The 20,007-nt window shown below is 54.3% G+C and overlaps 1 protein-coding gene across 14 annotated transcripts in view; it reads right to left on the bottom strand.

Moving 5' to 3' along the window:
* ZFYVE28 (zinc finger FYVE-type containing 28) overlaps positions 1-20,007 on the bottom strand; it is a 159,638-nt gene that overhangs the window by 43,450 nt on the left and 96,181 nt on the right. For 10 of the 14 annotated variants that reach the window (XR_012019927.1, XM_072804075.1, XM_072804058.1 and 7 more), the window contains 5 exons: positions 13,755-13,895; positions 5,297-5,434; positions 3,255-3,457; positions 1,785-1,874; positions 324-413 (listed from right to left, as the gene is read on the bottom strand). Coding sequence is in view for 13 of the 14 variants with exons in the window: in XM_072804058.1 (XP_072660159.1) it covers positions 324-413; positions 1,785-1,874; positions 3,255-3,457; positions 5,297-5,434; positions 13,755-13,895 (662 nt within the window). In the remaining variant the exon portion in view is untranslated. Of the gene's footprint in view, positions 1-323; positions 414-1,784; positions 1,875-3,254; positions 3,458-5,296; positions 5,435-6,318; positions 6,550-9,556; positions 9,709-13,754; positions 13,896-20,007 lie in introns of those variants that run through there. The other 4 variants (XM_072804049.1, XM_072804064.1, XM_072804088.1 and 1 more) reach the window with 3 other exon arrangements.

Here is a 20,007-nt window from a genome sequence, read left to right as displayed (position 1 = left end):
GTGCACCCCTGTGGCTCTCCATGGCATGCGGGGTGCTCCTCCCTGGGCTGTGAGCATAGGTGACTGTCCATCTCACCTGTGAGTTGGGTGTTGAGAGTCCAGCCATCTCATACTATTTAGGGTGGGGGATCCCTCACTCACCCTCAGAACACCTGGTGAGGGGTGACAGCAGGCCTGCTTGGTACTGCATGGGTGGCTGAGCAGCCACTTGTTGGGGGTGTAAGTGCCAGCTGTCAATGCCCAGAAGGGGCCCAGCACTGTCTTACTTCGTGATCCTGCCAGGCTTCTGCCCAATAGCTGTCCTGGGCAGGAGGAACACTCACCACACGATGGCCAACCTGGGGATGGTGAACATGAGGGCAGGCTCGTAGTCATCAATCATGTCCTGGGTCAGGTACCCGAAGTCCAGGGCCCTGGCCGAGGGATAGAGAGCAAGAAGGGTGAGGCCTGCCTGCCCACACCTGTGTCTGTGCTGAGCAGAGTTAGGAAGATGACAGGTGCTGCCCTCAGCCCTCACACACGCTCAGGGCTGCTGTTAGGAAAGGCGCCACACTCGGCTCCAGAAGGCCCATGCAGCAGTGGCGGCAGCTGGTGCCCACTCTGCCCCATCCATCCACCTGCCTGATCCCATAGATGGGTCAAAAGATGCAGGCAGGGGGATGCTGTGCCTGCTGAGGGGGGAGCCATGGGGCAGCCACGGTATCCAGCAAACAAAACACGGGAGCTTGCCCAGCCACGGGCCTGCTTAGCCAGGAAACTAAAACAGCTCAAGTGGCAAGAGTAAACGTGGAACTGAAACACTGCTCCGGATGGTGTGATGCTCCCCGAGGAGCCCACAGTACTCTCCTAGGCTCATTCTCACTCCAGGCAAATGGAAATGCTCTCTCTGCACCTATGAGCTGGCTCTGCTGGCAACACGTCACGATGGTTCCAAGTAAAAAGCGTTTCCCGCCATCTTATTTTTTAGCAACTTGAAATGTCTTTCAATATGTGAACGGTAAATAACTGTTGAATTCAATGTGAACAGTGAATAATATGCTTTTAATTATGAAGTGATGCTAGGTGACTTCAAGACTTCCCTAATATCACAGCTCTAGTCAGACAGGAGACACATTCTAGGCTAAATCTTAGTCCCAAAGTCCACTCAAAAATCTGACTTCAATGACTGTCCAAGAGAATATAGATGATTCGCTCCACAAAACCGTGTTCAGGGGACCTCCAAGCCAGCAGGGGCTCCATCCTGGCCTGTGGAGGTGGGGACATGAGGAGATGGGGAGGGAGGATGGGGATGAGGGGGTGAGGAGGTGTGGAGGTGAAGAGGGTGGGGAGGTGTGGGGAGGAGATATAGGGGTGAGGAAGACGGAAAAGCTAAGAAGTGTGGAGGGTGAGGAGGTGAGGAAGGTGAGGAGGGTGAGGAGATGAGGAAGGTGAGAAAGGTGAGCAGGGTGAGGGAGGTGAAGAAGGTGGGGAGGTGAGGAGGTAAGGTATGGAGGTGAGGAAGGCATGGAGGTGAGGAAGGTGGGGGTGTGTGGAGGGTAAAGAGGCGAGGAGGTGAGGTAGGAGGGGAGGTGAGGCATCTAGCTCTCCGCGCTGCCATGGCGGCCACTCTGGCTCTATCAGGGAACCTCAGCAGGAACCCCTGGGCCCAGGAAAGGTGGTGGTGGGGCCCAGGCAGGAGGTGGCAGGTGTGCCTCCTGCTGGGGGGAAGCAGACTTGGGAGGGGAGGGGGCTGGAAGCATCCTCGTGCCTGCAGCTGCCCCGGGGGAGGTCAGGGGTGGCCTCACCTCTCCACGGTCTCGCAGAAGAGCACGATGACCTCCTGCTGCACATAGTACTCCCTGGGGGACTTCACGGGCACCATGGCCGAGACGTAGCTGCAGACACAGCCAGGGAGGTGAGTGCCACCCCCGTCGCCCCTGTGTCCCCTCCCCAAGAGCGGCATCTCAGATGAAGGCCAAGTGTGCTTCAGAAGACATGACCACAACAGCATGGCCTGAAGACAAGCTCCTCCCAGGGTCGGGCCCAGTGCAGTGCCTCCTAGACCCCTAGCCCTGCCCCACCAGCCCACGTGTCCTGGATGTGGCACCGCCCGCCTGTGAGGTCCCTGCCTGGGCGCTCGCCCTCATGAGCACCAACGGAATGGATGCACGTGCAGGTGAGTGCAGACCGCGGGGTGGGGGTGGCCAGCTGGGGGTGAGCAAGCAACACCTCATCCTACCGTCTGGATGAGAACATGTTTCTCTGTTTCTAAGTCCCTAGCCCTGCTTTTTTCTTGCTATAAACGCTCATTTGGCTTACACGACGGACAATTTGTACTAACTGGGACCACTGTGGACATGGATTTTGGGTCCCACTTTTTCTCACCTGTGAGCATCTCCGCATCTCTGGGCACAGGTGGCATGCCTGCCCCCCCTCCCACCCTGGGCCTCTCCAAATCCCTCAGAGGAGGCCCCCAGGCACGGCCTGTGTCCTCCGAAGACAGAGCAGGTGAGTAAAGCCTGTGCAGAGGGGTTTGAGGGCTGCTGGCTGGAGAGGGGGCTAAGGACAGCAGCAGGCAGGGGTGGGAGGATGAGTGGAGCACACAGTGGGTGGGTGCTGGAGGGGTGCCATGTGATCCTAACCTGGGGAGGTGCCCTGGCCCTCATTCTAGGGAGCTGGAAAGTCCCTGCAGCCCAAGAGCCACGGCTACCCCTCCCTTGTTCCGCCGTGTCTCGGATCTGAGCACATGGAGGTGAAGGGAGATGATGCTCGGGTGTTTGTGCAGGGAGTGGATGAACGGATGGGGTGGAGGAGGCAGCCTGTGACCCACAAGCCCCACACAGTGAGCCCAGGCACTGGTGGGAGGCAAGGCAGGAGGTCAGAGGCAGGAAGCAAGGTGGGAAGCGAAGCGGGAAGTGAGGCAGGTAGTCAGAGGCAGGAGGCGAGGCAGGAGGGGAGCAGCAGAGCCTCCAGCAGCACAGGCAGAGGCTGGCAGTGGCACATCCACTCTGGGTGACAGCTACTTGCAGGAACCTCCCGGGTCTTTAGCGCTGGGGTGCATCAGAGAGAGGCAGGGGGGTGGGCCAGACCCTGGCAAGGTCACCCAGCCCGGCCCTGGCTACCCCGCCTTGTGTGTCCACGTTAGCTACACAACTGATGACCCTGAACCAGCCCCGGCTCCTCCCTCCAAGGGTCTGTCCAGCTTGAAACATCATGATGGGCGCAGCAGCGCGGGTGCCTCCCCCAGACTCAGAAAGCAAAGGCCTCAGAGTCACCTCAGTTCAAACTCGGCAAACAGGACGTCGAAGTGCCTCAGGGCCTCCCTCATCTTCTCTGTGTAGGTGTTGAGGTCCCGCAGCGCCTGGTCACGGAGGGTGCCCCGCACATCCTCCAGGCTGCGGGTCAGCTCCTTGGCCAGCGGCCGCATGGCCATGCTCTCCAGCTCACGGTTCATGATGATGGAGCCGGCAGCCAGGCACTGCGGGCAGAGAATGGGGTCAGGAGAGGCTCTGGGGTGACAGGCATCAGAGCTGGTTTGGGGGAGGCCTGATGGGCCTGGGCTCCTTCCAGCAGCTCTGCAGAGGGCAGGCACTCTAATAGCCAGTCTTAAGGACTGTGTGGCCCCAGTAACACCCATGATGTGGGACAGGAAAGCAGAAGGGTGGTGGTGGCCAGCCTGGAGTGTGCCCATCATCCCCGACACCCATCCCCAATGCTCCTCTTCAGGGAACACCCTCACCTGAGACTCTGGGGCAGGTGTCTCAAGGACGCACCACATGCTCCCTCCCACCCAGAGCAGCCATGGTCGACAGGTCCTTACACAGACAGGGAGGGGAAAGTCAGCCAAGACTCTTGGGTCTGGGGGCTCCATGCAGGGGCCCCAGGGCTGTGATTCCTGTCCCCTCCTACCAGCCCAGAACCGGGAGCTGGGTGCCCAGGAGCGCCCCAAGGCACGTTAGGGCCACTCTGAGCATATGGCACGCAGGGCTGACCACGCTCCCTGAAACCACTGACCTTTCTAGGAAGTAAAGACACCTCACTTCCACAAAAACTCACTGACCCTCTGCTAAGCCGAGCGGACTCCTGGCTCTTGGGAGGTAAGGAGGGTCCCTCTGTGCCTATAAACCCACCCACACCTGTCTTGGGCTGCGGGGGTGCAGATTGCAGGCCTATGTGGGCTAAATGCATCACTCCTCATGTGTTCCCCATGTCTGGTGACAAGGAGTGCTCATCAGACCCTGGTCCTGGGTGAGAGGTGGCCCTGCAATCCCCACATGGGGCTGTGGTGATATGGGGACCCCCCACTCGTTGCATGCCTGCACTAGTCAACGCCTAACCCCATCAGCATTGACCCTGAGTTGAGCTGGGATGAAGCTCTTTCCTGGGAGGCAGAGTGGATTTCCCCACCCTCCAGAGGGGTGTGTGGAGCTGGTTGACACTGAGGCCAGCCCATACAGAGGAGATGGTGCCCTGAGTGCTGCCGGGCATGGGACCTGCATCATTTCATGGCCCCGCAGCTGTCCCCATCCCCAGGAACCTACAGCAGGGAAAACTGAGACCTGGCAGAGGGACAGCCTGCCTGGGGCCCCCACACCAATCAGAGCAAGGATGCGCTCCCACCCAGCGTTCAGAGGGGTGGGGTGGGGGACAGATGGGCGTAGAGCTAGGCTGTGCCAGAGGAGGACACGGCATCCCAGGGACCGTAGCGAGTGGGGCAGAGGGGGCACAGGCATCAGGCTGCAAACCACAGCAGGGCCATGGGAAGGGTTACAAGGTGGGGGCACGGGCAAGAGCTGGCTGGGGGAAGGCTGGTCCTGCCACCATAGGGCGGGTACCCTCCTCTCAGGCTGCAGTCCCCGCCCCCACATTGGGAGATGAGAATGGAAGTTGAGGGGCAGATGAGAGGTGGCCCTAGGAAGGCCCCAAATGCAGCTCCCAGCCCCATGGGCAAGGATGACCCTTCCTGTCGGTTGGCGAGGGAAGCAAGTGCTCCCAAGCTGGCAGCTGCTAGGAACCACCTGTGGGCCCTTCATGTCTGGGAGCCTGAGGACCTCACAGAAATCGCTCTTGAAGCTGTGAGTCCATGGTTGCTTGTGTAGATGGGGGGCGGGGGCAGCTTTGTGGCTCTCCCAGACCCTCAAAGGGGCATACGGCCTCACAGGCTCAGAACGTGCCATCCATAAGCCCTAGCAGGTGGGGCTTTCGCAGGGAAGACACCAGGTCCTTGCACCCGCAGGTGCACATAGGCAAGCTTCATTAAGAAACAGCTGCACAACCCCCCACACCGTGACCCTGGACCCAGGAAGCTGCGTGCTACCTCGGCACCGAACCACAGCTGGCCCGCCAGATTGTCATGCCGGATCTCCTCGGGGAACTTGACACAGAAATCCCGTGGGGCTCGGTCCTGTGGGATGCACACGTCCATGATCTGGTTAATGATGTTTAACACATTGTCCTGAAACAGAAATGGACAAAGTGCACTGAAACACAGCTCCCACTGGTGGCTGTCTAAAACTGCTTGAAAAATATTAAAAACACATAAGGGCACTTTACTGTTAGGATCATGCAGCCCTGCTTGCTCTGCAATTGCTACCAAGAGTGCAAATGCTTCAGAAGCTTCTAGAGTGAACGTCCTGCCTCCCTGGTCCCGTTGCTCATGCCCATGCAGGCTGGGCACCTGTGGAAGCCTGGGGAGCCTCCTAATTACCCCGAACTGGCTGCTGACCCACACCCAGGCTCCCTGTAGCCGGAGGCCACAGGACTGTCCCTGAACCACTCTCTGAATGCCTATCCATGCATTTCTTACAACAGAGCTCAAGCAATGGCACAGCAGGTGGACACTCAAGACAATGATTGTTGCAGCCACCTTGCTGCGTTGCTTCTATTAACATCACAAGCCCTGTGCCATCCTGGCCGTGTTTAAAACACGGACAGGACCTGCCATCAGGGAGGCTGTAAAACCAGCCTTCTCAAACTTGCCACACAGGGCTCCAAGGCCTGTCCTGTGTGAGGACAAGGAGCGATCACAGGAGACGCAGCAGTCAGGAACAGGGCAAAGCCACCACACTGTCTGGGCCTCAGTTTACTCCTCTGTAGACAGAGCAGAAGGAGCACAGCTGGCCCCTGCCCCGGACTCCCCTGGAACCAGATCAATCAGGCAGCATGTAACTCAGTAGGCAAGGAAGTTGTGCTCCCTCCCTGACTCCACCCCTCATGGCTGTGCCACCTGGGACTGGCTGCTTAACTTCTCTGGTTCTCCAGGAAGCCCGTGGGAGACCATGATTCCCAGCTATCGGGAGGGTGGTGTAAGCTATGGTCTGTAAAACCCGGCTAACTTACCACTTCCCGGTCTGCTGGACACTGACAGACTCGAGTTCTCCATTGCCACTGACAACACTGTGGTCATGGCTGAGTGTTCAGTCATTTCCTTAGGATCCACTCATTTCCAAATGTAGAGCCACAAAGTCAAGAGTGGAAGTGCATTTATGGGCTCTGGTCACAACCCACCAACTGCTTTCCAGGAAGACAGCACTCGCTGACATGCTCACCCTCAGCGGTTTTCTATCCCGACACCCCTCCTTTCCGCCCTCTGAGGGTTGACTTTCGTTTTTATTAGGAAGCAGATGCGAAAAGTCACCACAAGTGGGAAGCAGGATATTTCTAATGCAAACAGTCAGGGTACTGAGCTCTGAAGCAAATCCTACCTCCACGCACAAAAAGTAAAAATAAAATTCAACCAGCATCCAGCGGTACTACCATGAGTTCTTTTAAAAGGCTTTCTGAGCAGGAAGGCCCCTTTCTTGTGACTCAGCAAACTAATGAAGATTGCTAAGGGCGATCACAAGTACTAGCACCCAGTCAATGTCCGCCTCCAGGAAGAGCCAGGGCTCTGACATCCTGCGCACCCTGCCCTGCTGGCCAGGACATCAGCTGCCCAGGGTGAGGGCGGGGTCTCCTTTCCTTCTCCTGCAGGTCCCAAATAACCCAGCAAACATCTGTGGGGACCTCTGATTCCAGCCAACACAGAGTAACAGCAAATCTACCTCCCTTGAATGATGACGGCAGTAATGGGAAAAACAAGACAACAGTTCTCAAGACACTGGCCATCAGGTGGCCAAGTGGCCACAAAGGAAGAGAAATGTGGCTGCCCAGCTAACAGCTCAGAGCCACACTTCAGGTCCCAGCTGAGAGAGGGCACCCAGGTGAGACCCAGCAAACCCCCTCACTGAAGACAAGACCTGAGCTGTCCAGGCGACCTAGGTGGCTAGAATCCAGAGAAGAGAGAGCTGCCCCAGAGAAAACCCTGCAGACCTGGGAGCGGGGGACAGACACGTGCTCACAAGAGGAGAAAGGAGGTGCTGATGCCACACAGGGAGCCATGGCCAAGTCGGAGAGCTGTTCACAGGGCACTGGGCAAAGCACCCGAAAGTGTCTTGCCTCAGTGGTGAGGGGTGGTTAGCCCCAGACTAAACTCAGCTCTGACCCCCACCCCCATCCCCATCTTAAAAAACATGATCCAGGAGGATCGGACTATAAGTAACCAAACCATCTTACAAAACAAAGCTCAAAGAGACTTATAGGAATACAACAATATTCAGCTCCCATAAAGACAAGAAGCAGAACTAATGTCAGGCATTCAATAAAAAAAATTACCAGGCCTGCAAAGAATTAAAATACAACACATGATAAAAAGAAAAACAAAGCCAGTCCAAAGCAGGCAGCACAGCGGCCATCGGGGGACATGGAGATGGTCCTTACAAGTGGCTCCCATGTGTCCCAAAAGTAAACTGAGACTATGAAGAAATAAAAAGGGCCAAGCTGATCCAGAGATGGAAATTACATATGTGGGATGAAAACAAATGCACTGGATGAGATTCAGCCCAGATCAGACATTTCAGAAGAAAAGAACAAAAAACTTGAAGACAAACAATGGAAACCTTCCCACGAGCCTGAGAAAGAAGCAATAATAAAATAGCTCATCACTGGGACACCTGAGTGGCTCAGCGGTTGGGCGCCTGCCTTCAGCTCAGGTAATGATCCCGGGATCCGGAATCAAGTCCCGCATCAGGCTCCCTGTGAGGAGCCTGCTCCTCCCTCTGCCTATATCTCTGTATTTCTCTCTGTCTGTGTCTCTCATGAATAAATAAATAAATCCTTAAAAAAAAAAAAAAAAAAAAAAAAAACAGCTCATCGCTGAGCGGTCAGGCTTCAGGACATCAGGCGCAACATGCAAGACCCAGAAAAAGGAATGGGACAGAAAGAAAAAACACTTGAAGGAATCATGGCCGGTTTTTGTTCAATTTGATGACAACTGTAAATACAAGGTCCAAGAAGTTTAATTAATCCAAAGTGTTGAAAATACAAAGAAAATTACACCAAATCACAGCATGATGAAATCAATAGAAACCAATAAAAAGAGACCTTACAAGTAGTAAGAGACAAAGATGCTATGCCCATGCAGAGCAAAGAGAGGGTGACCCTGGCTTTCTTCCTGGAACAGTGCATAGGAGGCCACAGAATGCCGTCTTTCAAGCCTTGAGTAGCTGTGAAGCCAAGGATCCCTGCTTCACCGGGCAACCCATGTGCATCTATGAAAAACCTGTGATAGCTAGCACCATGCTTAATGGGGAAAACCGCAAGTTTTCCCCAGTATTGACCCTCAGATTCACTGTGGTCCCATTTAGCGGGCTTTTTTGTAGACCTCCTACAAGCAGTTTCTAAATTCCATACAGAAATGCAAAGAACTTAGAACAGCAGTAACAACTTCGAAATAGGACAGTGTTGGAGATGTGACCCCATGGGCTTATAAGACGCAGGAAAAAGACACTGTAGTATTGGCCTGAAGACAGATGAAGAGGACAGAACAGAGAGCCTGGAAACAGGCCCCTACTGATTGGGGTAACTGGTTTTCCCAAAGGTGCAATGACACTTTTCCGTGGAGAAAGCATATAGTCTTCTCAACACATGATGTTGAAACTGAGAATTAATTTGCAAACAAAACAAAACGTGGGTCCAGTCCTTACTTTATATACTGATGTAAAGTCAGTAGGAATCACAGACCTCAGTGCAAAGCCTGAAACTATGTTTTCTACAGGAAAACACAGGAGACAATCTGATGACCTTGGGTCAGGCCGAGACTTCTTAGGACATGAAAAGCATGATCTACGAAGAGAAAAATGGATAAACTGGCCTTCATCAAAATCTAAAACTTCTCTCCTTCAAAAAACTAGGCAGAGAATGAAAGACAAGCCACAAATTGGGAGAAAATAATTATAAATCATAATCAGATGAAGGCCAGTGTCCAGAATACAGAAAGAACTCTCAACTGTCAATATAGAAACAAAGAATTCAAAGAATTCAAGAGCCGGTGCTGTAAGGAGCTCTCCCCACCCTGCCACGGAGGTGGCCAGCCCTCCTGGACTCCCCCAGCCCTAGTCCCTCCCGGGCACAGCTCCGAGGATGCCGAGTGCCAGGTGCATCGCACGGCAGACGGGAGGCTGGGGTATGCAGTCAGGGTACACTAGGGACCCCTTCTCCCCGAGAACCCACTCTGCTATGGGGGGGTGGGCATCAGTACCTTCAAGCAAGGGGAGGTTCGAGGGTGTCGCCAGGTGTGGCTGTGTCCAGGTGTGGCTGTGTCCAGGTGTGGCTGTGTCCATGTCGCAGATCGGCAGCAAGGCGCCCTGCACCCACCATGACCCCGTTAACTAGCTACACTTGGCTACAAGGTCTGTTGGCACATTTTGCCATTTAATATTCTTCACTGAATCATCTAAAATTATACTCCCTTGATGGTAAAAGTTACAGTGTGGCTTAGGAAAAACAGGTCGATGACGATGATGGAATCCAACCCAGAGCAATGTCAAGCCCATCTGCATCATGAAATCCAGATCCCACTGTATTAGTGCCTTGGGGCCGCCATAGCAGCACCACAGCGGCAGCTGCTCCAAGTTTATTCCTCACAGGCCTGGAGGCTGGCCGTCTGAGACCCAGGGGAAGGTGAGCCAGGTCCCAGACCCAGGGGAGGGTGGGCTAGTTCTGGTGGGCCAGTTCCCTCTGAGGCCTCCCTCCTGGGCACATACACCGTCCTCTCCCCGTGTCCTCACATGATTGTCCCTCTGCATTCTGTGACCTAGCCTCCTCTTCTTACAAGGGCACTGGTCAGACTGGATCAGGACCCACCCTAATGACTTCATTTTACCTTAATTATGTCTTCAAAGACTGGGGAGTAGGACTTGAATGTATGAGTTTGGGGGCAGGGGACACAATTCAGCCCATCACAATAATCCAGGATTCATTTCATCCAGCTGAGCTATGATTTCTAATCTTTTATGGTTTCTGAAGCCAGAAAGAGAACAAACAGGCAAATGTCATCAGACATCCACCTACAACCTCATTTACACACAGTCCACCATTTTCATGAAGTAAATAAAAGGTCCTTTAGGTGAAAATGAATGACTCCGACTCCTTCTAAGATTAGAGCCAGCACCATGCAAGTCCCTGCCTCTTCCACCTCACTGCTCCCAGCCCTCCCTGCCTCACCTCCGTCTCACCCCACAGACATGTTGCCCTGGAGAGCCAGTTCCTGCTGCTCCTTACAAACCCAATGTTCCTCCTGTGAGAAGAGAAAAGGGGGCTGCTACTGTTTCTTGAGCATCTACTCTGTACCTGGCACTTGCCGGCAGACTTCATCTAGCAGACCCCAATATGGGGCAGGAAGGTTCCAGACACTATACCCCAGGTTCCAGACACTACACCTCCCCCTCACCTGCCCCTCACCTCCCCGGTGAGCACATAGCACGGGCTGTAGGTTTTGGGGGCTGCAGCAGCCTAACTGCACTCATAAGGACCAACCAGCCATCAAGTGCTAGCTGAGCAAGCAGATGGTCACAGAGCACTGGCTCCCAATCTGGCTGCACCTGGGGTGCTTGAGGCCCCCACGACTCACTGGTGCAAGAAATCAGACTTCCTAGCAGGAATCCAGTGGAGAGGCCATTACCCAGAGGACCATGTGGAGAGCCCCTCATGCCTTGAGGAAGACAAAGCTCCAGACCAGAAGGACTGGGCCCCTGAATGTATCCCCAAATTTGAGCCAGAAGTGCTGACTCAAACTGAACTGAATGGGACCCCACGTGGATGCCTCCAGGGCTCCTGGAGAGCTGAGCCAGGCCAGGCTGGTGCCACCACCATGCATGCTCCACATAGACACCCCACACTCAGCTGAGGGCTGTACCTGGGCTGATGGGACCTGGGGGCCCTGAGACACCCCAGACATCCAGACTAGAAGACTCAGGGATTTGTCACTGAGGCCAGGGTCACAGACAACAGTGGGATGAGGAGAGGGCACATTGGCAATGCCAAGCTACTGGCCCCAAAGCTGAGAAAGTCATAGCCTCTGGGTGCTTGGTGGTGGTGCCTGCAGCTGGCCTAGGGCAGATTCACAGGTGCTGAGAACATCAGGGGCCTGCGGCTCCTAAATCTGGCCTCCTGTGACCTACCTAGGATGCCAGTCCATGCTCTAAAATCAGGGCCACCAAGTGGCCCTGTAGAGTGGGCTGCCATCCGCTGACCTGTCAGGGCTCCGCATTGTAATTGCAGGTCACCAGACCCCACGTTGCAATGGCAACCTGGCACCTGTGCACATAGGTCTCTCTGACTACAGTGACCCCAAATGTCTGCCTTGCTTCTGGGGCATTGTCTACACAGAGGCAGACCCCCTTCTAGTGACTGCTGTTGAATGAATGAATGAATGAATGAATGCACAATCAAATAAACAACCCAGCATCATGACAGTCAAATGAATGAAACAGCAGCCAAAAGTGGAAAAGACAAAATGTCCTGTTTCAAGACAAATGTTAGAAAAGAAAGTTGCTTTCCAACCTAAATTCCTGAGCTCCTAAATGTCCTAGGAATTTACTAGGACAGGAGCCCTTACAGAACCCAGGTCCCCAGTAAGTGGCCACTTAAACAAATATGTTACTAGGATGAGTCTTTACAAAATTGTAGCATGCACACGAAGGCATCCCTTGGTGGCACTAACTCCTCTCCTGGGTGGGCGGCAGAGCACACGGCCAAGATCCATGAGGTGTCAGCCACGATTCCTAACTGCTGTTATGTGCACAGGAGCCCCACAACGGGACCAGGCCATCCCCCGAAAGGCCTGCACCGCACTGGCCCTGGGCAGGTGTCCAGGGAATGTTGCTGCTCCTCAGCTGTGTCTCTAATGCCCCTACCCACACTCCATCTCCCTGGGGGTCTGCGGTTTGGGCTGAGCCAGGGAGACGGGCCTGCTAGACCAGCCCCAGCAACCCCTGTTCTGCGTCCCTAATGAGCTTCCCTGGCTGACAAGATGCCACACATGTTGTCACACGTGCTACTGGGAATGGAGCACATCTACCTGAGTCTCCGGGAGAGGATGCTGGAAGCTGACGCCTGATTCCTCTGGACTTTGTCCCCCCAACTCCCCAACCCCATACCTCTTCCCTTGGCTGATTGTCCTTTGTGTCTGTTCACTGGGATCAATCCCAGCTGTGAGCACGACTGTATTCTATGTCCTGTGTGTCTTCCTAGTGAGTCATGGAACTAGGGGGCTGTCATGGGACCCTGACACAGGAGTCTTAAGAGACAAGTGAGAAATTAAAGATGCTTGTGCAAGATCCTTTGTATGACTTGTTTCTCAACCCCCTGCAAGTTGCCTTGCCCAGCCTAATGCCAGGATGGTTTTCCTTTCTTGATTTTCCTCTGTCAAGACTCTACGAAGCACCCAACTTAGTGGCCACCTTATTTGGTCAGTTTGTGTAACCTGCAAATACATCCACCAGTGAACTGGTCAGACCGGGTCTGGGACAAACACAGGGCACTGCTAGGGGCACAGAGCTGCAGCAGGAGCAGGTATGGTTGGGGTGGTGGTGCGGGTAGTGGGGGGAGCAGGGGGACAGGGGCATGGGGGGCAGGGGTGGCATGGACAAGGGCAAAGGCAGGGGGGTGGCAGGGTGCGGCTGGGGAATCTAGAGGGAGGCCTCCTGGCTGTTAGGTTGGTGTGCTGCAGGCACAAGTAAGGGTATTCTCTGGTGGGAAAGAGAGAGCGCTGATGGCCTGGCAAGTCCCGAAACCCCCTGGCCCCTCCAGTCCCCTAGGAGAGGGGAGGGCCTCCTGGTCATTCTAGGGCTAGCCAGGACCTGCTTCTCCCACCAGAATCCTTATCTAACCCCCTAATGCATAAAACACACCGTGGAACCAGCTTCAGTGGCATACCTCCCACTGCGTCCGGCCCTCCCAGTGATCTGGGAAGCATACCTCAGGCCCCCTCCCAGGTCAGAGAGAACCAGCAAGATGTGTGGGCAGAATGTACCAAGAATATTCTGGAACTTTGAGAATGACCTTGACTGTCGCTTGACAAAACTGCATTCAGGCCTCAGGGTCTCACACTGGTAATTGGCTAAACTGGAAGAACATTTCTAGCATCGCTTCCAGGGCCAGTGGTAAATCGTGCAGCATGGCAAGGGTCCGAGCCCCCCTCCAGGAGCCCTGCACATAGCCTCTATTGCCTAGCCCCCCTCCCATGTTAGCAGCTCCCTGGCTAGGACCCTGCCAGCTCCTGGTTGCCCCTGCCTGGCTCTCTTCCCCACCCTGTTCAGCTCAGAATCGTCCCTCCTCCCAGCTGGGTGTGCAGCTGGAGTGAGAGGTGCCCAGCACCTCACCCAGGCTACCTGAGATGTGCTCACAGGTGGGAGCAGGTTCCCCCATGACAGGCTCTTGGCCCTACGTGCACTCACCTGGCAAGAGCGAAACTGGCTGACAAGCAGCGTGCACCGTTGCGGGTCCTTGCGCCCGTCCAGACTGTCCAGCTCAGCCGCCACCTGGTTCAGCTCCTCATCTGCATAGTAGAACTGGGCGAGCAGCTGTGGGTCCGATCTCTGCAGGGGAGAGAGGCACAGGCATGAACCAGAGCATCTGCTCACAGGAAGCTCCACATGGCTCCTAACCAGACACCAGCCTAACTAGATGCCTGTTCCGAACCCCATCGGCATGTCAGCCCCCAGGGCTGTGTCCATTTCTCAGAGGCCACTCAGGTTGCAGGGCCCCAGGGATAGTGCCTCTGTGGGGAAGCCAGAGGCCCAGGCCCTAAGCCCCCAGGGGTGCGAAGACTCCCAGATGAGGGGCTCCGGGAGAGTGTGGTCTGGGTGGTAGTGGGATAAAATGATTGGTTTGAATAATGGTTTTTATTCATAAAACGAGACTACAGTGACAGCCAGCCAGTGAAGGAAGTGGCCCAGACACACAACACAATTTCCTCAAGTGAAGCCTAATCAGTGGTTGCCAACCCTTGCTCTGCCCTCTAGAATCTTCTCGGCTCTCAGCCTCATTTCCAAAACACCAGAAAGTTCCAGTGCTCTTGGGCAGGAAGCCCCTTCCTCAGGGGTTCACCTCCTACCCCGCTTAGAACCCCAGAGTCCTTCTCCCCTGATGGGCCAGCTGCCTGCCCCAACCCCGACCCTGACCCTACTCTCCGCTCTGCCCCAGCCCCACCAGCCTGCTCCCTGCCTGCACTAGCCTGCTCCCCTGACTGGCCTGCTGACTGCCCTGACCCCGACCCTGCTCCCACATGCATCAGCCTGCTCACACTCCCTCTGGCTTCAGGCAGGCATGGCTTGTTCCCTTTGATCTGTTTCCAGGATTAGGAGAAAGCCACAGTAAAAGTGATGAAGCCGTGGAAGATATTTTTGTAAGTCGTGTTTTTCATGATCATACAGAGAAAGACAAAGGAGAGGATGCCAAATCACGCGGGTGTTCCAACTTGCTGGAAAAATCACGCACATGTATGCATACATACGCGGCTCAAAGTCGACCCAGAAGTTAGCACATGGTTATGTTTAGTACCTACTTTCGTTAAATGTAGGATAACTTATAATTTTCATAATTTTTGGTAGCCTGTTTTTCCCGTCAAAGGTGTTCCCTGTGCCCTGGCATTCCACCCCCTCTCCTGTATGTGCCCCCTCCCTTCCACGGTGTCTTTTACTCAGCCCAGGGGTCTGGGTCCTTCAGTGCCAGACTGTCAGCTCTCCATGCTGGTCCAGGAGGAGCCCCCAAATGCGGCAGAGCAGACCCATGGGCGAGGGTTCCCAGCTGCAGCAACTGGCCCGGGACGTGGGTGTGCGACTCAGGCAGGCCCAGGGAGGCCTTTCCCAGAATTTTCCAGGACAGTCTTGGAGAGAAGAGCCCCTTCTGTCACCCATTTACCCAGCAAACACTGCCTGAGCACCCACTCTGCCAGGGATGCAGGGGTCGGGGTGACACTGGGATGACACAGACCCAGCCAGCCCTCCCACACACACCTGTGTCCCAGCATCTCATGCCCTCTCTGGTCCCCTCAGTGGGCTCAGCTGACTTGCCTGGTTCCCGGCACACCCAGGAAGGACACCAGCATCCCCCCTGCGATGAAACAGGAACAGGATCGGGGTCGTGGGCTGGGCAACACTCTTTGCCTCTTTCCTATTCCATGGACTGGGTGGTGGTGAAAGTGATGCCCAAAAGGCATCTCCTAGCCTGTCCCCCAAGGGCGTGGGAGTCCCAGGGAAGGGCAATGGTGGTGCTAGCACACCTAGGGTTGGGAGGCAGGTGTTGGGGGTAGTAGCCTCAGGGCCGCTGACCTTCAGAGGAGGCCCCAAGGCCTTGGTTCTCAGATTCTCAAAAGCAGCCCCAGAATTGTGACCTGGCTCCCCTGGTGGCTGCCAGCTTCCTCTCCCACAGACCTGGGTCCCACGAGCGTGATCTCAAGGAAGGAGAAGACTGCCTCCAATAGCACCTTGTTACCAGGTACGTGGGCCCTCCCTTCTCATAGAGGGGCTATGGGGCTGAGGCCACTGCTGGTCAATGACATGTGCTGGACTCTGCTGGTGAGCCCGGGCATCTTGACACCCTTGCTGGGGAGCTGACGACAGCCATCACAGCCCATTGGCTTCCTTCTGCCCCACATCCACCCGGCCCCCTCACAGGAGTTGGGGTGGGAGGGCAGGAGACCAGGGGCATGGTTGGGGACAGCCCCATAGCAGACACCTCGCTGTGACCGAGTACTTCTCACGGAGCTGGCCTGGAGCCCTCTAGTCAAAGTGCACCAGAGCTGGGGATGCAGAACCCTCCCCACATCTGTTTCTTCAGCCTCCACCACTGCTGGCTGACCAGACACCAGCTGGCCTGGCAAACAGGCCAGGGACCAAATTTAGGGCAATGGTAATGACACCTTTCTCAGAGCTAAGTCTCTGCTCTGAGAAAAAGGGCACAATGCGAGGGGGCGGTGCCCAGAACTGTCCAGAAAATAACTCAGAATCAATCTTTATCCTGACACTAAAAACCTCACCACATATAAGTAGACTTCAAATCCAAATATTCACACTGCTTGCCCAGGTGAGCCCGACCCCCTCTGCTATCAGCTGGCAAACTTCGTGAAGCCAGTGGAAGCAGCAACCAAAGGTCCAGGAACATCTGATGGAGGCTGTGGTGCCTGCTGCCTGGAAGACAAAGCTTTCCCTTCACAGCCTCCCACCAACCTGGCCGTCCCCCTCCCTGCACCCAGGGAGGACTGAGCCTCAAGGGGGTCTCAAGCTCATGCATGTTTGTGTGCATGCACATGTGCATACATATGCACACATACACACATGTGTACACACACATGCACACACCTACATTCTGGAGACAAACAAGTACCATGTATGTACATGTGGAACTGTGAGGTGTGTGTCTGTGCATGTGTGTGTTACATGCGTGTGTGCTTGTATGTGCATGCACGTGAATGTGTGCCTGTGTGTGAATGGAAAGACACAGGAAGGGAACAGCAGCACCTGGTACTGAATGTACCCCTGGAACTGTGCGGGCTCTAAACCTCTTCTGGATCATGCTTTCCCAGTCAAGGGCACCCGGCAGGTGTGGCACAACCTGCTGCCTTGGAATTGGATTTCAATCCATTGCAGACCCTAAAACCAGCCCTACAGAGGTGTTGTCCATCAGCTAAAGGAGAACTGTAAACATGCACGTGCAACAGAATAAGAGAATTCAGAAAACTTTTTGGAGTTAGTGATTATATTACTGAAACTCAAAAGGTCTGTGCTATTTAAAAATTTTAGACATAACTTGAGCTAGCTTTCCAGTCTCCTTGGGACTGGTACTGCCCATACAAGAATCAGAAGTCTGCTGTGTGTCCTGGGCAGTACTGGCCATGTCAGTCATACCCCCCACCAGGAGACTTCAGGTTCTGTGTGAACAAAAGCTCTAGGCGGAGATCCCAGGAAATGAATGAACACAAAATTACATTTATGCTAACAGAATCCAAAGGAGAAATGATGGTATCCCATTTCCCTGAGTCTGCACAGATAAACAACAACAGTTGGCTGAGGACGCCCTTCCGGACACCCACATTAACTAGTAGGGCAGGGTGGAGGGGGTACCTGTGGATGGAAGATGGAGCGTTTAGGGACAGAAGTTGTCTTTCTCGCTTTGATTGGAATCGGCCCCCCTTATTCTATAACATTTTAAAATTCAATTTTATTTTTTATTTTTTAAAAAAGATGTTATTTAGGGATGCCTGTGAGCATCTGCCTTCGGCTCAGGTCGTGATCCCAGGGTCCTGGGATCAAGTCCTGCACCAGGCTCCCCACGGGGAACCTGCTTCTCCAACTCTACCTAGGTCTCTGCCTCTCTCTGTGTGTCTCTCACGAATAAATAAATAAAATCTTTTTAAAAATTAAATTTCAAAAAAGATGTTGCTTATTCATTTGAGAGAGAGTACAAGTGAGTGGGGTGAGGAGGAGTAGAGGCAGAGGAAGAAGCCGACTCCCCACTGAAAAGGGAGCCAGATGCAGGGCTCAATCCCATGACCCCAGGATCATGACCTGAGCTGAAGGCAGGTGCTTCACCAATGGAGCCACCCAGATGCCTCTAAAATTCCATTTTAAATTAAAATTTTAAATGTCCTTAAGGAAAATGTCCACAATAAAGAGAATCAATTGGTATAAATAAGAATAATTCATCCTATTTTGGAATAAAAATGGTAAAATAATAATTTAGAACTCAATAGAAATGTCTTTTTTTGCACAGTCAATATTTTCTCAAAATCAATTCAGGGCAGTGGAGGTTTTCACAGTTGCAAGAAGACAAAACTAAGCTTGTGGAGGAAGCATCTGGCTTAGGTGGTGACCATGAACAGGCAGCTCAAAGGTGGCAGGAAAAAACATGCAACAACAAATAAGTACTAAGTCAAAGGGCAAAACTGACTAATTCAGAACTAATTTTGTAAAGTTGATTAAATTACTTATTGATTCAGAAACCTGCTCTGTGGTGTGGGAGGGGACACAGGAGGCAGGAGGTGGAAGTGAGCTCGGCTCTGCCCCCAGGTGCCCTGCTGAGCCCAGGCCCCCATGATGTTGATGCTGGCATCCACATCCCAGCGGGTTTCCAGGGCTTTGAGGCTGGTGGGCCAGGCTGGAGCAGAATGTATGAGCCCAGAGTCTCCCCTGAGGGGTTGGACCCCCCCAGCCCTGTGCAGAGCACCCACGTGAAGAGATTGAAGCCTGTGAGGAAAAGGAATGGCCAAGGTCACACTGCTAGACAGGATGGAGCCCAAAATCAGTCCAGGGCTCACATCAAGGACCCTCAGGCATCCTCGTGGGAAAGAGGAGGAAGAAGTAAATGTGGTGCAGGTTCCCATCCCTTTCACACCCTTTGCTTCCCAAGTAAGAGGTAAGCTCTGCAGAGGGAGGGCCTTACAAGGACACCCCCTGTTTACTCCAGGGCAGCAGCCACACAGCCTCAGCCAAGCTGTATGATGGGCAGGAGAGGAGGAGGAGGCAGATGGTCAGACAGGTGGGTAGGACAGATGGTGGGATGGGTGGCCTGGAAAGACCAGAAAGGACCAGCCCCCTATGCCCCCAGTGTAAGCCCAGTGATGGAGCACAGCCCAGGTATCGTGTGGGGAGTCCCAGCACCCTGCCCATCAACCTCCACGTTCTCCCCAGCAGTTGTCCCAGAACACAAATCGGTCTCCGTATGCCAGTTCCCAAGAGAGACTACCCCACATGCCCCCCACCATCCCAACACTTGGCAGAAGAGAGCCTTCCAGATCTCAGTGGACCCCAGGTAGGCTTCAGCTGGACAGAATCCAGGATGCTCAGGGATGAAGGCTAGGGGCCTCAGGTGTCAGTCCTGTCCTGGGCCTCTCTTAGACCAGCTTTCCAGTAAAGCCTCAGATTCCTCACTGCAAAACCACAAATCCAAGAATTTTGTAAAGAAATCAGAGAAAAGCCTCCAGTTGTAGCACTTTGAATTTGCTCATCCCCAGGAGTGCCCCCCCACCCCCTACCAGCCAGCTGATCTTTAGGCACTGGGACCAGGAAAAGCTGCCCAGACCACACTGGACCATTAAGGAAACCCAGTGACCACTGGTCACCAGGGCCGGAACCCCTCATTACCTCCAAACACTGATAGAGGCCCTCCTGTAGGACTTCACCACTCTCTGTCCCCACCAAGGTCTGGCAGACGTGGGCAGCCATGACTCATGCCCCCAAAGTTGGCCCTGTCTGCATCACTACACCCTGAGGACCGCCAGGCCCCAGATACCAGCCACCCTTCAGCAGATCTGGTGCCCTACACAGGTACATGCTCCTGTTGTCACGTGGCAGCAGCCCTGCCATCTGGCCCATTGATGACTGGTGGCTGGTTACTCCTGGGCCCATCCCCACTTGACTGCCTGTTTTCTCTACCCAGGCAGCTGCAAATGGCATGCCCAGGCACCAGGAGGGACTGTCAGGGGCTCTGTCCTGCTCCCTGCCCAAGCTGGCAACAACTCCTGCTGGTTGCTTCCCTCACTCTCAAGAGCTATATACACATCATCTAACTTCCAGTCCTACCTCAGAGGAGGTGAAGGCTATTCCCCAATTGGCACAGGGGAGAGGCTGACAAATCCACCCAGGATCACAGATCCAAGTAGCCCCACCTGTCACTCTGCCTCCTTGACAAAGAACAGCCTTTTTCCATAAG

Source organism: Canis lupus, chromosome 2, assembly GCF_048164855.1.
Source record: "Canis lupus baileyi chromosome 2, mCanLup2.hap1, whole genome shotgun sequence".
Taxonomy (NCBI): Eukaryota; Metazoa; Chordata; class Mammalia; order Carnivora; family Canidae; genus Canis; species Canis lupus.
This window is presented reverse-complemented; position numbering and strand designations above follow the sequence as displayed.